The following is a 17,500-nucleotide window of genomic DNA, read 5'->3' as shown; positions in this document are numbered from 1 at the left end:
CCGCTTTTCTTTATTCTTTCCCCAGCCCCCCTTCACCCCTTAGTTAGAGCACCTGATCAAAAAATTATTTCTGACAAAGATTTCCTGCTCCAAATTAAATGAGCTCAAGGAGACGGAGCATTTTCACGCAGAAAGAAAGTGAAACGTTGATGTTGGAAGTTAATGAATCTGGTAGCAGAGAGAACATTATTGAGACTGGATAATATGATCTAACAGCTTTCCCTCTTCTTATCCTCCCCGTAAAGAATGTATGGAAGTCAGTTATGTGGCATGATTCTAACATCTGTCCTACCCCATAATGGTAATTTGTATAAGTAATGGAAACAGGTTAAATACTTCCATTCTAATGTTGCCAGCAGGGATGAAAATGAACATTTCAATGAAATAATCTCGACAGAGCAGGGAGAGGAGGGGTGGATGGACTGATTCATCTCCAGCTCTCTTTGGTGATCCGAACACTAATGAGAATGCTTGAATGTATAGTTTATCAGATAGAAGGGGAAGAGCAAGTAAATTTCTCAGATTAGAATCACTGTGAAAATATACCCGCGTACAAGCTGCTTCGTTCTCCAATTGCCAGCGTTGGCTAATAATTTGCAGCATTCATTTTAAGGGGATAGGGGAGAGAAGAGAAGGAGGTGAAGAATCTTTTTGTTGGTTTTTAATGGAATGCCTTTAACGGTTATCATTCAACCTGCTAGAAGCACGGAGGTTGTTCTTGTTACAGTACCTTATCTACTTTTCAGACCCATTGCATTAGAATTAGAGGGTAGGTAGTTCTGGTATTTTACCCCCCATTTTGCTGCAATTAGAAATGAAAGACACAAACCACTGTAGTAAGGTTATTTGGTTGTCTGATAGTCTGTGCTGCTCCTCAACCATTGTCATAACTAAGCCATATTTTTCCACTGTAGTGCCATTGTAATACAGACACACACATGGATTTGTAGCATCTGTGCCAGAATTTTGTATGAACGTTTGTATATACTAATATAGAAAATACGCAAATCTTCCAGCAGGCGTGTTAACCTCTCACAATGTGAGATTTTTGATTCTTTTGTAAAAGTCTCATGACTCTGTATTCTGGAAACATATCTGTAAATGTTTTTTTTCCTCTCCCTCTCATTTTTATGTGATGAGGGAGATGTGTGGCTGTCTTTTCTATCCGTACTTTTTTTGCCCAAGATATGAAATGTGTTCTTGTGTGCAGTGGAAGTCACCCCCAGCCCAGAGTGCAGTTTGTGCAAGGTGACAGTGTGGGCTGTGGAAACTTCTGCAGCTGCTGTCTCCTGTTGGCTGGGTAAATATTAGAAGCTGTGGAAATACATGTGTTGAAGAATGGTGAACGTTCACATCGTGCCACTATTGTTTAGTCCCAGAGTAGGCCCTGATTTAGTGAAGAATTTTAAACTTAAACCCATCCCTATTTGTTGAAACTATGAAATATCTATTTCAGTGAAAATTATTTCAGTATTCAGTTACTTTACTGAATTGTGGCCTTCAATACTTAGGTGTTTCTTCCGAATAAATTTATTTATTTGGAGGATTTAAAATCGTGTCTTGAAGAGTTTACTACATTTAATTTTGTAGACTGTTAAAAACAAATACAATCGTTACTTTTTGTCCTTTTCAAAATAATGTATTCAATGCTGAATTCCATTTTGAATGGAAAAGAATACCTCCGTAGAGACAGATTCCTTCAAAAGCACCAGTCTGAGGTTACGGAAAGGTTTTATGTGAGAATATTTATATTTTTAACCACATCCTTACATTTCAGATCTCTGTCTGCTTTTTCAAACAATGGATGTGTATTTATAGTGTAAATATTCTCACTGAAGCAAACACAATGTGCTGTGCTACTCACATGTACAATATATAGCGTCTCATGTCCACTTAGATTAGAATGCACAGCTTTTAACACTGCTCAAAGATGACAGTATATCTATGGGGAAGCATTGGCATCCAGAAGGCACGTTTTATAGGCAAAAAATATTAGCAAGACTTAGGAAGGAGAAAAGAAATACAAACTGCTCCCCCTAATTTTTAGTTGTCTGGAATTTGAAGCTTTTTCCCGTTTTTCCACCATGCATTTGCCTGAGTCTGTGCATGCACAAATGAGAAGGAAAAGAAAAGCTGACATTACGTTCTGTAATTTCTTCCGCTTTGGATATAGTTTTTGTTGAGGAGGCTAACTGCTTATATCTGCTCTTGGTATGTCTGTGTGGTTTCAGGAGACATGTAAACCAGCAGAGTCTTTGCAGATGCAGGAATATCTGGAAAAGATTGCTGAGAGTTTCTCGGTCACAGAAAGATACGCTGTCTGAAACCTGTCTGTCTGTTGAGCTACCTATTATAATTTAGAGGGAGAATTTGAACATCTCAGGCTTTTATTTGACGTAGAATAATATTACTTGTCTCTGCAAGTAATTGTAATAGGAACATTTTTGCTATGTTTAAAATTCTGAAGCTTACTTATTTGTCAAATTTCTGTGAGAATTTTTGTAAAATATACATGTTTTGAGAAATTAACATTCTTCATTTTGTATGCTTCTGAATTATCTCTAACAGAAACCTTTTCAGTTAGAGAATTGCACTGACCTTGCAAAATACCATATGTTGAGTGTGCTGCTATTCATCTTATAAACATTAGTAGTCTGGAATGAAAAGGTATTGTGTGTATCCTATGGTAACTAAAGGAGTTAAATAAAATATTTTTGATTGCAGTGATAGAAATTAAGCATTTCAGATAAATTACTCTCTTTTGGTTAAGAAGCGTTATTTCTTTGTGTTTTTTCAGATAACAACTGTACAGACATGTGGGTGTGCACATCATGTAAATTCATTTTTTTCAGAATCTGGCTTAAATTCTGAAATCACAGAAAATCAAAGTCCTGGCCAATGGTACATTCTTAACTCTTATATTGCAGTATATATTGGTAAGGGAGTGAACTCAATCGTGTAGTAGTCTCAGCAGAACCTAAGACTAGGAAAGTAAGTGAAAGATGGATATTTCACCCTAACACTCAGTTTCTTTGCTTTGACAGTTTAACACCGACCTTTCATGTAGTTTTAACGTTTCTTGGGTGGTTTAACTCCTTTTATTTTTATGGTAAAGTGCAAAACTACCAGAATAGAGAAAACACCCTTTATCATAAATAAAGGAAAATGAAAGATATGGCAGTGGCTCAACTACAGTTTCTACTTAAGCAGGTATTTAGATGGTTTATATATAGCAATTATAAAAATATACATTTATGCAATTTAGAATTAAGAGTTGTAAGCAGATAATTCACCTGAATTCTTACAAAATGCTGTATCAACTATAGCAACATTCAGCATCTTACGACAGTTTCTTACATCTATTTATTAAAAAACTTGGGATGTGAAAATTAGAGAAAATTGGCATAGTTCCACTGAGGTTAGTAAGAAAATAGCTGTTCATAAAAGCTCAGAATGGGGCCCCCCTCAGTTTTCAGCTTGTACTTGGTGACTGTCTGCTGATCATTACTAAGTTTTGTTTTTTGTATTTAAAAAAAAAAAATGCCAGATGGTAACTGTTCATTTTTATGCATTTTAGGCCTCAGAGGTTTTTTATTTTTTTATTTAAAAGTAATTTCAGAATCAGAAACCATATTCTTCTATAACTGTTCTTCACTTTTCTGAAACTTAAAAATGTATTGTCTTTTGCTGTTAGAAATGACTGAAAACAGGTGTATTTAATGAGAGAGCTAAGAGGTCGTAGACTGTAGCTGTGGGAGTGGATTCTACTTGCATACCTAGAGTTCAGAACTGCAGCGGTACTACCGTGCTCAAATACCTGCAGAGCGTTTCAACAGCAGCATTACTGCAACAGTGGGAAGCTGACTGACTTCTTAGTTCTTTTACTATTTCTGTGTTTTATTCTTCATTTTATGGACTAAATGCATTTTTAAGAATTTCTTTTTCTGGTTTTATAATGCTTTTCTGGCATCTTCCTGGCCTTTGGCTCCAGGATGATTTCTGTAGTGACTTCTATTGTGCTTGGTACTCACCAGTCCTTTTAAACATATTAGAAAACACCTGAGGCTGACGCATCTGTAAGGAATTGGGCCCTGGTTAACGCTTTTTTAAAAACCAAAAGATCAAATTCTCTTCTGAATAAATTTGACACTTAGAGGACAGATGAAAGATGCAGTGGGCATCTTAAGGTTCAGCACTACCCCAGTACTAGATGGACTACTTTTCTACTTTATCTTAAAAGATCAGACTGAAGTAGTTAGGGGCTGCATTAAGACTGAATTGCAAAGGTGAATACAGAATGCAGTACTGGCCATAAAACTGTTACTTTTCTAAAAAAAAAAATTAAACACATTTCAATGCGTGTTCATATTACAATGAGAAAAGATTCTTTTTATTTTTCAGAATAGAAGTTTCAGAATATGTTAACAACAAAAAGAAGCTCAACTTATGCTCCCCCCAATTCAAGAAGACTTCAGCTTTGTTAACATGATAATACGTATTTTCTTCATATCACATAGGAGCAGAAGTGCCTCTTTTTCTGCCTTTCTTTCAGTATTGTACCATGGAAGGACACAGCCCACATTTCAGCATTACTTGCTGCACAGTTCACCTGACAAGGAGGCATTTTTTTATTCAATCACTGAAAATTGTTCACAAACCATGTTTTCTACCTTGACATGCTTATAAAATGATCTGCATTCCATTATCATTGTGAATTTTTTTTAAGATTCTTTTACAAAACTGGAGGGAAATGTGTACAAGTATGTTTTCTGCTTTGCAATGAAAGTGTACATTTATCACTTAGGTACATGTAAGCCACTTCTGTGAATTGGGCCCTTGGAGTAAATGTGTTTTGATGTAATGGCCATCTGCTCATGAATATCACATTTGCTAGTTTAAAAAATAGTTCGATATAGATAAACACATAGTTTGGTAAGATTATATAGTTTCACCAGGTGGCAATACAATAGCCAAGTTTTATATTTACCATAAGCCAATAATCAAGCTGGGATGGAGGTCTCAAGATTTTTGTTTGTTGCTTTTAAAAATTAATCTGACATTTACTTTTAGTTGCTGACTGCTGTTTTCAAAATGGTAAATGCAGGACCCACATCAGATCATAACACGAGGCAAAATATATCCTAGCCGTTTCAGAAAACAATCATAGTCTTGCTTCTCTTTTCACCTTGTAAAAATGAAAGCTGTTCTGCTCTCAGATGGACCCAGTACAGCCAGCCACCAGGAGACCCTGGAACAGCTAACCTGGTACACTTGCCCCGTATAGCTCCATTAGAGTCAGGTGTCAGTGACACAGAAATGGCCCTTGCAGCTGTAGCTAAAGCCAGTTTTCCAGAAAAGACAGCCCCGACGAGATGTAGTTGGCCAAGCCAGTGCTTCTGAGTGCCTAGGTCTGAGGAGTGCAGGTCAGCTGCAACGTGTTGCGCGTACATAGTGCAGTAGATATAGCTCAATGCCAGGCCATTTTTTAAGTTGATAAAAACTGGTTTAGTAGGCTCTTTGTTTGATTTTGGTTTTGATATTACGGTATCTACTGTGGTCCTGGCACATATTTTACTTCTGAAGTCAAAGTTTATTCTTAGATAGCACTGATATCAAACTGTAACCGGGACAGAGTATGTGGATTTATAGGTGGAGTGTGTGAGTGATGGTGAGTTTGGTTTCTGGATGTATCTTCAAAATTTGTCTTTATGGTTACTGCTTTTAGTACAGAAGACAGCAATGATGTAAAATGTGTGTGTTCGATAACTTTGTCTTGTTTTACCCCCCTCTCTCCCCTCCTTTATTTTAGCATATGTTCCTGAGGAGGAATTGAAAGCAGCAGAAATAGATGAAGACAGCGTGGAAGATGATGGGCTGTCTCTGGACATCCAGGAGAATGAGTATTTGTGCAATGACGAAGCGGAGATCAAAGAGGCTCAAAGCTACCAGAACTCCCCAGTCAGCACTGCAACTAATCAGGATGCAGGCTATGGTTCGCCGTTTAGTGAAAACAGCGATCAGCTGGCCCATTTCAAAAGCACTTCCTCTAAAGAAGAGAAAGAGGATCCTCAGTGCACAGACAATGTTTCCTATCCACAGGACAGCTTGGCACAAATAAAAGCTGTGTATGCAAATTTGCTTTCGGAGACTTGCTGGTCCAGTTTAGCTTTGGACTTAAAGAAATCCAATCCTACCACCAGCAACAACGGAATCAGCCAGAGTGAAAACACCACCAGTACTGACACCAATGCCAATTCCCAGAGTACTAGTACTACCAGTACCAACACTAGTACCAGTACAACTACCAGTAATACTAGTAACAGTAATAGTAACAGTGGTGGCTCAGGTTATGACTGGCATCAAGCTGCGTTAGCTAAAACTTTGCAGCAGACCTCATCGTACGGACTTCTCCCAGAGCCTAGTCTTTTCAGCACAGTACAGCTTTACCGGCAAAACAATAAACTTTATGGGTCTGTGTTCACCGGTGCTAGCAAGTTCCGATGCAAAGACTGCAGTGCAGCCTATGACACACTGGTGGAGCTAACAGTGCACATGAATGAAACTGGACATTACCGTGATGACAACAGAGATAAAGAAGCTGATAAGACCAAACGGTGGTCAAAGCCTAGAAAACGATCACTTATGGAAATGGAAGGCAAAGAGGATGCCCAAAAAGTGCTGAAGTGCATGTACTGTGGGCATTCATTTGAGTCTTTGCAAGACCTCAGTGTCCATATGATAAAAACAAAGCATTACCAGAAAGTGCCTCTGAAGGAGCCAGTACCAGCCATCACTAAATTGGTCCCTTCTACCAAAAAGCGAGCACTTCAGGACTTAGCTTCACCATGTTCACCTGAGCCAACAGGGATCACTGCAGAAGCTTCACTGGGTGAGTCTGCAAAGGATCAGAAAACTGCCAACCCCTATGTGACTCCAAACAACCGCTATGGCTATCAAAATGGTGCTAGCTACACTTGGCAGTTTGAGGCACGCAAAGCCCAAATACTGAAATGCATGGAATGTGGCAGTTCCCATGACACTTTGCAGCAGCTCACTGCTCACATGATGGTCACTGGTCATTTCTTGAAGGTGACCAATTCTGCTTCCAAAAAAGGCAAACAGCTAGTATTGGACCCTGTGGTGGAGGAGAAGATACAGTCTATACCTCTTCCACCCACCACCCACACAAGGCTACCAGCCTCCAACATTAAAAAGCAGCCCGATTCCCCAGCGGGCTCCACAAACTCGGAGGAAAAGAAAGACCTAGAGAAGGAAAAGGTGGTGGTCAGTGAAACAGAGAAAAAGATTAAAGAAGAGAATGAGGACTCCACAGAGAAATTTGAGCCAACAACTTTGTACCAGTACCTCAGAGAGGAGGACCTAGATGATAGTCCTAAAGGCGGAATAGACATATTGAAATCCCTGGAGAACACGGTGACAACAGCTATCAGCAAAGCTCAGAATGGAGCCCCTTCCTGGGGAGGATATCCCAGTATTCATGCAGCTTACCAGCTCCCAGGAACAGTCAAACCCCTTCAGCCCGCGGTGCAGAGCGTTCAAATGCAGCCGTCTTATGCCAGCAGTGTAAAATCACTGTCGTCAGAACACAATGCACTCATCCATTCCCCAGGCAATCTCACACCCCCACCTCACAAGAGCAATGTATCTGCTATGGAAGAACTGGTGGAGAAAGTTACAGGTAAAATCAGCGTGAAGAAGGAAGAAAAGCCTTTGGAGAAAGAGAAGAGTTCTCCAGTCAAACCCATGTCACCTGCTGCTAAAGAAAACAAGGACTTCCCAAAAGCAGAAGAAATAAATAACAAACAGCAGCAGAAGAAGAGCTCTGAGACAGAAGTTCAGAAGGTCAAAAAGGATAGTCCAGCAGAAGCACATACGCCAAATGGTACAGAGCCACTTAAAACAAAGATTGCAAATGGCTGTAACAATTTAGGAATCATCACAGATCATTCACCTGAGCCATCCTTCATTAATCCATTGAGTGCTTTACAGTCCATTATGAATACCCACTTAGGCAAAATTTCTAAGCCAGTAAGCCCCTCTCTGGACCCTTTGGCCATGCTGTACAAAATCAGCAACAGCATGTTGGACAAACCCATTTACCCAACCACTCCGGTCAAGCAGGCTGATGCTATCGACCGGTATTACTATGAGAACAGTGATCAACCTATTGATTTAACCAAGTCCAAAAACAAACCTCTGGTTTCCAGTGTGGCTGACTCTGCCTCATCCCCGCTAAGGGAGAGTGCCCTGCTGGATATTTCCGATATGGTGAAGAACCTCACAGGGCGTTTGACACCCAAGTCTTCAACTCCGTCTACCGTGTCAGAGAAGTCTGATGCTGACGGGAGCAGTTTTGAGGAAGCTCTGGATGAACTGTCACCAGTACACAAGAGGAAGGGCAGACAGTCCAACTGGAACCCTCAGCATCTTCTAATCCTTCAAGCCCAGTTTGCTTCCAGCTTGAGGGAGACCCCAGAAGGCAAATACATTATGTCGGACTTAGGTCCACAAGAGCGGGTACACATCTCTAAGTTTACTGGTCTTTCCATGACCACAATTAGCCACTGGCTGGCCAATGTGAAGTATCAGTTAAGGAGGACAGGTGGAACTAAATTTTTAAAGAACTTGGACACAGGACATCCTGTTTTCTTTTGCAATGATTGTGCCTCTCAGTTCAGGACTGCTTCTACATACATAAGTCACTTAGAGACACACCTAGGGTTTAGTTTGAAGGATCTGTCGAAGTTGCCACTTAATCAGATTCAAGAACAGCAGAATGTTTCAAAAGTCCTCGCAAACAAGACTTTGGGCTCACTTGGAATTGCCGAGGAGGACTTAGGCTCCACATTCCAGTGTAAGCTCTGTAACCGAACTTTTGCAAGCAAGCATGCAGTCAAACTGCACCTTAGTAAAACACATGGCAAGTCCCCAGAGGACCATCTGATCTATGTAACTGAGTTAGAAAAACAATAGCGTCCAGGTAAGCAGCCAGGTATGCAAGTGACCACAGGAACATTGCACTAAACTTCTTCATAGTACTGCACTAGGCCTGACCTGAGCCTCTGAAATCAGTCTTACTTTTGTTGCTGAACTGCCTATCTGGACCTTGGTTTTTCTTACACTTATTTTGTAGTTATATTTATATGCTCTTTGTCTGATCTGTGCATGGTTATTTTTTGTTTCTGTTTTTATTTTTTGTGAGTCAAAGTCTGACCTTTATTTTCAACATCTGTCCTTGATGTTAAGCTATCTTTTGTAGAATATAGTGGGAGACACTATTGAGAGACATTAATTTAGCCGTAAAGAAAGACACAAAGAACAATGATAAAGAGACATCCTAAAATTACAAAGTTGCCATGACAATAAAGGTCACAGAACCTGGTAGTGTCAAGTTTTAACCCTCTGAGAACTGTAATAGCATTTCTGTGCCTTTCCCAGTGACTAAATAAGTAAATAAGGAAAAAGAAAACAAAACAAAAGACTTAAAGGCATTTCATTCAAATAAAAGCTGTGTCGGAAGCAGAACTTATTTTTTTTAAATGAATAAGCTTCTTTTTTTTTTTTTTAATGCAGAACTGGTTTGTGAAGAAATTGTGCATGCAGTCCTTGGAAGAAGGAGAGCTGTGTAGTACTCAAGGGGTTAGGAAGCCACAACTGTATAAGTTAAATAAACATTAAAAAAAAAAAGCAAACCAAGTTGCCACTATGCCCAAACCCTCTGGATGCTGAGAATTGCCACTTTTTGGCAAAAAAAAAAAAAAAAGTATGCAAGCTGTTATTTAAAACAAGTGTAAAAATGCTCTTTTCTTTCCTTTCTTTTTTTTTTTTTCCTGTAAAATACTGCCGTTTATAGTTATTTCCAAATGTTAAGCTTTGGTACAAGCTGACCTTTCTATAGTGTGCTGCATTGGTAAATGAAAACAAAAAAAATGGGGCAAATGTTGGATTCTGTTCCTTGTAAATTGCCAGCATCAGCTTAAAAAAATACATGTTACATATCGTACCATTTTAAACTGTTCAACTTTCTTTGTACCTTCTGGCTGTATGCTTTCTCTTTTAACTTTTTATATTGTCATTTTATATTCGATTTCTGTGTATATAATGTAAAACCACACTTTTTGAATAAAATTTAGTTCCTGCAGCTTGATATAAATAGAGAAATTTTACTGGCACCTGCATCTTCCCAGATGCATGTACTTAAAGGAACTATCTGACAAAAAAATAAATAAATAAAAATAAAGCAAGCAATGCACTATGAATTATACATTTTGATGTTTTATCATTAATATTGTACAGTACATTTTGGTTCACACAATTAAATCCACTGTTTTCTCAAGTGTAAAATAAACCCACATGCAGTTCTTGATTTACATACATTGTCATGTCGTCATTATATTGCCTTTGAGGTGTTATTCCAGCAATAAGAGGCATCGTTTATATAATCAACCAGCAAAAATCTGTTCGAAATCATCTCTCGTGATCTGTATGCTGACGTGTTTCATTCGAAGCCGTAATACTAATAAGCTCTTAAAACAGATGTGCAGTAGGTATGTACTGCGAAAGGTACAGAATCGGTGGGGCGCCGTCAATTAGCGATGGGCGTTCTGCTCATCACTGAAGTAGAAGAAGGGCTGCAAAGGTTTTGGCCAAGTTAATTTTCCTATGCTGTATGAGTGTGCCCGTAGTCATTTTCTGTGTGCATTCAAAGACCGTCTCCTCCCTTCCTTCTCAGGCAAAACACCTTTTTATTTCAACAGTTACACAGTCAGAGGCTGTGGCTTCTGCCCCTGTAGTCTGTTGAATGCTGCGGTACTTGCCTTTCTGGCAGCGGTTGAAGACCTCTGAGGCTTTGACACCAGTTTTTACTTACCGTACAAGAAGCCAGACCTGTGTTTCTCTGTACTTTTTAAATATTGCATTTTGAGGTAAGCTGAGCGCTATCATATCAGGTGTTTCCCTTAATCTTTATTTCTGTTCTGTTGAATGCAGATGTCATTTAGAATGTAAAAGAGAGCTGTCAGAGCCTTCACTACTCTATCTCCTGAGTGCTTTGACAGTTACGGTGTATGAAAGCCTGGGATCTGCTATCCATTACACTTTTTGGAGGGGCTATTAAATATGAGGACCTAGAGGGGTTTGCTTCCACATGGTATTAGTGATACTATTGCGTTATATATACATCTGTGTACGTATGTATGTTTCTGTTCCTTCTTCTCAATTCTTCTGAAAGTAATTTAAATGTAGGATCTTGGCTTCCAAATACAGCACAGTTCTACATTTAATCTTTACTTTAGTTACAACCCCAGAAATACCTATGCGTTGTTCTGTTTTCTGCAAGAGCCTAGCAGGTCCAGGTCACTTACATTTGCATAGTATTTCCAAGTAGTGCAGGAAAGCGCCACGAGGATTTTTTTAAATGTCCCTTACTTTCTTCACTGCTAACTACCTATGTCCTTCAGGGGATCTAGCCATTTAGACATTTCAGTTCAATTACTGGATGATGATGTACTTTGGGCCCAAGGGGTGGTGAGGAAGAATAACAGTCGGGCCTACGGCTGTAATACAGACTCTTTAAATAATAACCCTTTGAAGTTTTGTTTACTTTACCACGGGCCTGCAAACATGTGATTATAGAATATGCTGTATTACATTGCAGTAGTGGGTGAAAAGGTTGAAAGGGAGAAATAATAGCTCTAAAGTGGGTTTGAATCTAATGTAAATCCATTAAAACTCATTTTGAAACACGGCATGTAAAGTGAGTTCTCAACACCAGGTGACTCCCTCGAGAGGTGTTTATGACATTGCTAAATCCGTTCAGTTCTGATAGCTTCAGAATTGGACAATCACTCATCCTCTGTGCCAGTGTCGGAAGAAAGTCCATTTAGAAGAAACTAGCAGCTTTACCTGGTGACTAGGCTGATGTAACGCTTTCTAAGGCTGAAATATGAAGTAGATGAAAATTTGAGGACTAATGTTACACTTGCGTAACAAAATGAAGCACAGCAACAGCATGATCTTTATTCTTCGGATTTTTGCCACTTTTGTTTGAATATCCTATTTCTGAAAAATTTCCTTTTAAAAAAATATTGCACAGTTTAAAAACGAGTTACTCTTTTCCTCAAAATAGGTTTGCAGGTTTATTTCTTCTTTATTTCAGTAAGATTTCGACAAAGATAAGTTTGCGCTATTCTACTAGTAGCTACTAAAGCTACTACATGGAAGAGACCACACAGCCTTTCAGGACTGGTCTTGGGAATAAAAGAGATGTAAGCGCCTTAAAACCTGTAGTAGTCTCGGTAAGCCTGTGAACCTATTTTGTGACGTATTCAAAATCCATTGTCTCTGATTCTTTTCAGAGATGCATAAAGCTACTTTTTTTCAGCATTGCATTGCTGGTGTTTACATGTTTGCTTGTATCTGTTCTCAGAGGGGAAGATCTTGGTTTGTCTGTTTCACAGGTTTGATTTCTGCTTCCGTGCACTTTTCTGTATTGCTGTTTTGGAGCTGATGCAAACCACTGCAACTTGGAGAGATCTGTGTACTGGTGACATTAGTCCTGAATGAAATACCTTTTTTTTTCTTTTTCTTTTTTAATAGCATTTGGTGGGATATTCACTAATGTCTTCTGCAACATAACTTTGTTACGGCTTTCTCTGGGTCGTTACGCTGGTAATAATGACACCAAACATAATCTGACCTTATCATGGAGGACACTAATATGCAATTGCAATTAAGTATAAAGGCATAAAAATATACACATTATCTTGCATTACAGTAATCGAGGCACACTGCATCAGCTTCTGCCTGCAATTTCCAAAGCCATCTCAAATTTGACCGTGTGATACAGAGATACTCTTTAGATAATATGGCAGGGATCCTGGTTAGGAGACCTCCAAGGAGAGGCCAGTTTCCATGTGGAGTGTTCTCGCAGCTCTGTAGGTGTCGGTCTCCTGGCTGATGCAGTATTGAGTTACTCTCCCAGCATGAAAGTAGCAGGAAGTGGAATTTCACCGTCTGTTCACTGAAATTTAAAAGCAGGGTCCTTTTCTGTCCATGTATGAGTAGAATGCTAACCCCAATTTACTGGCCAGATAGTGATCTAGATAATACTATTCTTCCAAATTTTTGTTTCCCCTGCTGTTCGGATTGAGTTTCTTCTCATAATGTTTCATGTGGCTTTGCATAGTTTCTCTTCATTGCTGTGTATAGTCGCCTTCATCCCACAGGTAAGTGGAGTGACCGCATTTTGGGATGAAAAATGTGATCACTAAGTGAAAGGTGATAGTGTAGCTAAGTGAAAATATCGATACCCAAAACTGGGCGTGTTGTGAAGAAGGAGAACATTTTACAAGTCTATTTAGACGACGCAGATTACCTGAGGTTGTATCATTTATGCAAAGTGCTTCTTTATCCAGCATCTTCATTAGCTTTGTTTTTTTGACTAGTGGTATAGCAAAACTGATTTTAGAATAGTTTAGCACCAAGAGATCAGAACTGCAAACACCGAGACATGGCTAACGGACCTGTTTATTTTCAGACAACCAGTATTAGAATAGGTGATGATTATAAAAGCTGTAGACCTTCCCACTGAGAGTGAGAAGCTCCGGTTACTCTGTTGTGAAGATCACTTTTTTTACACTCCTCTCTTCAGTCCTGTCTAGTGACCTGCTAGGGTCAGCATGGTCAAAATGTGTCTAGTAAGTTTTTATCCTTAACTATTGTAGTTGTTACCTCTGGTTTTTTCCCTTCCCTGTAAAAAATACGAAGTTTAAATTTGATTAGCTATGGCCAGGTTGTCAGGATTTTTATGGTTTTTACTTCTGGATAAACTTCTTAGTGTAAAAAACGGAGGGGAGGATTAACTGTTAAAATTATTCATTCTTTTTAAAGAAGCATTTCTCTAACTAAATTGTTCCGGGCACAATGGGTGGACCATCGGTACAGCATAATTCTGAACAAATTTAATGTAGTGACAGTGTACTGTACTTCTGTCCAGAGTGGTTGTGTCAGCATTGTCTGAAGATGCAGGTTAAAGCCTGACAGGTTCCTGACCAGGCTTGTCAGATGTAGGACACCTGCGGCTAAATGCCACGTGGTCACCCGAGGAAGGAGGGTTGGAGTCTGGTTGCCTGCAACCCATCTGCTCTTGTACGAGTCCAGAGCTGATTCATTTGCTCAGAACAGCATACATTATGAAATCTTAAGGGCTGATGGGACACATTAGGCAAATATAGGCCAATCTTCAGGGCCATGCAGGTGGAAGTCACCTCTCTTGGTACACAGGACAACTTGTGCAAAGCCACCTCCTTAGGGTGTGTACAAACTGAAATTTGTATTAGAGCTTGTCTGTGAAGCACAAAAGTGGGGTGGTACCCGTAGTTCCTACCCAAAAGATGACACACGTGATGGTGGAATCCAGAACGCAGCATGCTAAAAATTGTGTCATCAGAAATAGTGCTCAGAGCTCCTGACCAGCAGGTAGAGGTCTAGCCACTAGAGCATGCTCTCAGGCACAGTTCTTTACTCCCCAGAAAGTTTATAATCAGAGTAAGTAGTTGAGTTCAGTCAAATATAATCTGGGGTGGAAGATCCAATAGCTAGGAACAAGCAGTTTCTTTCAAATAAGTTCACTAGTGGACTGGTGGGTGCTAAAACAGTTTGGCAAAGCGCATTAACCTGCCAGCTGGCACTTCAGTTTCGTTATATCATACTGTGTATCACCATGCTCAGAATCCCGTCAGCCCTTGACATTCCTTTCAGAAGAGTTTGGGTACTCAAGACTGCATAGTGCTGAGGTCAAATACCGGCCTTGCTGAATTACTTGGAATCATGAGGTTTTTGTATTTTTGAACGGCAGGATACATTGCTATACCTTGGAAATGGGCATAGTCTTCAGATGCAGACCGACAGATTGGGTCACGCGCCATTTGCCACCGTTCTGCAGCTAGTGGAGACCATTGCTGTAAAATCCTGAAGACTGCCTCTGGAAGTGAAACCCAGCTAGGGAAAAACAAGATTTCTGCCGCTCTCACCTTCCCCTCTCCCCCCAGTACTGCACAGTGTATCGGGACATGCAAAGAAATTATGGTTTAACCTGAGCATTTCTGAGTAGCAGTGCTCTGTAAAAACTAACCTCCTTCTTCCAGTCCTGGTTAGGCTTAGTTTATCGCTGCACGGTTCCAACGTGTAACGTCTTACCTGTTGTCATGGAAGCACTGCTACAGGCTCAGTGTCAAGAACATCCTCTTCTCCCCACTCTCCCCCCAGTCTCCAGCATAGCAAGGAGAAGCGGCACAGTAGCTCTGCAAGTCACCATCGTTCTGCAAGGAGTTTGAGGGTGGACGGGGAGGGAGAGGAATGGGATAGCGGGGGATTTTGATCTTGATAAAGGTGTACAAAGTTTCATGTTTTCAGATGACCTCTTCACTTCAGCTTAACCTGCTATGCCTGGCAATACAAGAAGTGGCTCTTGAAAATGCTGCCCTTTGGCCTCAGGGTCTTTGACATCTCATTGCTTAGTACTTAGGAAGGTGAAAAAGTTGTGTAGTACATCACTGCTGTTCATCCCATGTTCCAAGGGAGAGCTAGACCCATTGTAGGTAGGATGTGAGATTCATTAATGGCTTTTCTCACTGGTATAAGTCACTCCCTAGGCATTTTCATTCTGGACTTTTTTTCAATTTAGACTAAAGTACTTTGGAAGCAATTTAAGCCAAACTGGAAAAAGCCACTTTTATTCTGTAATAAGAAAAACTGCCCAGGGCTTCTGTGGCAGGGAAACTGCCTAATGCTACCAGTGTAACTATAATGGTTTAACTGGAAAATTCTCACAGTAAACAAGCTTTAAGTTTATTAATGTGCAAATGCTCTCTCTAAAAAACACTGCAGGCTCAGACATTGCCCACAATTGGTATATTACTTGGCAGTCCAAGGTCAAACGCACTCAGCATGTTTGCAATGGCCGTGCTGTATTAATAATTATATATAGTAGTATCTGAGTGTGTAGCACGATGATAAAATGTGGTTCAAGGATGCACTGTATAGCACATTTCTTTTCGCAGTCATGTGTGGCTTTATGTTCAAGGGAGAGTTGTATTCCTAGCTGCCTCTAAAGTGCTATCTTGCTAAAGTTTGTAGCATTTAGCATTAACTGTCTCTACTATTTCTCATCACTACTTTTCTGTGGCGGGATAATGTGAAAAATTAGATAGCTTTGCTCTAAAAAAGGCAGCAGGTCTAGACTTAACATTGCACGGGGATCCTCCGCACGAGTTTTGGGGGTTGGTGAGTGTCACATTTCACATTTTTTAAGTGTGCTTTGACAACTGGGAATCTGGAAAAGTGCGAAGAAGAAATAGGACCGAGGAACAACTAAGAACAGAGTCTAACAATCAGCAGCCGTCAGAAGGGTAAAAGCAGCACAAAAAAGAACTGGAGCTTGGAGATCCACTGTAAGAAGAAGGAAAAGATGGAAAAAAGAAACGATAGGAGAATAATTGCTGTTAGCAAGAGCAGACGGCACGGATTTTGAAAGCTAGGACTGAGAAGGTTGAAAAGGGAAAGGCCAGAAGGCCTGTTTGCCTGTCAGGAAACAAAAGGGGACCTAGCTAGGTAAAGCTCAAAGGGTCTCTGTGCTGGGAGATATGAGCATGCCTGAGTGATGTTTGGGAACCTCTCTGACCTCTTGGAAGAAACATGGAATGAGGCTGAACTTGTCTCGGGAAGGAAACAAGGTTTTGTAGTGGACAGCTGAAGTATTCAATGTAAAGACTTCACAGGACTGTCTGTTCAAAAGCTGGAGGGTCAGGGAGAAGGAGGAGAGGTGAGGAGGGAAGCCTGAGCAAAGAGGTTGAATGAAATGTGATGATGAGTGCTCTTTACCTGGTGTTGCATAAGACAGCGAGAGAAGCAAAGAGGAAAGCTTTGCATGGGGGAAATGTAATGGTTGTTTTGTTGCTGGTGGTTGGGGTTTTTTCCCACTTCAGTCTTTCTAAGAGCAGTAACTACATCGAATTTGTATTGCAATAGCAGTCAGGGTCCAGGGCCCTGAGTATGCTGGTTGCTGTAAAAACACACAGTAACAGTAGTTGCCATCTCATTTAAGAGAAGACATAACAAGTGGGTGTAAAAGCCATGAGAAACAAGGGAGAAGGTGGTGCAATTTGATAGGCTACACATGTACATAAATTGAGCGCTTGCGAGTCATTTAATTTTTAAAGACATTATAATAGATGTGTCGCAGTCTCTACTGGCCATCCACCTAGCTGCTCTCAGTTGCTCTCAACTTCACTATTGATATCTGGGCATCATTTTAAGTGAGCACTTAAGGTTGAGTATCAAGGGAAGGTATTTATAGTTTCAGCAGAGTGGGTTGATAGCTATTGCAGCCCCAGATGGGAATTGGGTTACATGACAGATCAGGTCTTCCAATTATTTTATCCAATACTAGCGATAGGGGGGGGAGGGGGGGGGACAGCTG

The 17,500-nt window shown here is 40.2% G+C and overlaps 1 protein-coding gene across 1 annotated transcript in view; it reads left to right on the top strand.

The window, feature by feature from the left end:
* TSHZ1 (teashirt zinc finger homeobox 1) overlaps positions 1–9,499 on the top strand; it is a 29,175-nt gene extending 19,676 nt beyond the window's left edge. The window contains exon 2 of the mRNA XM_019471357.1: positions 5,810–9,499. Within this exon, the coding sequence (XP_019326902.1) occupies positions 5,810–8,994 (3,185 nt within the window). The 3' untranslated portion in view covers positions 8,995–9,499. The remainder of the gene's footprint in view (positions 1–5,809) is intronic.
* The last annotated feature ends 8,001 nt before the right edge of the window (positions 9,500–17,500 follow it).

This window comes from Aptenodytes forsteri, unplaced genomic scaffold (assembly GCF_000699145.1).
Source record: "Aptenodytes forsteri isolate BGI_AS27 unplaced genomic scaffold, ASM69914v1 Scaffold97, whole genome shotgun sequence".
Taxonomy (NCBI): domain Eukaryota; kingdom Metazoa; phylum Chordata; class Aves; order Sphenisciformes; family Spheniscidae; genus Aptenodytes; species Aptenodytes forsteri.
Note: the sequence above shows the minus strand (reverse complement) of the source record. Positions and strands in the feature narration are given on the sequence as shown.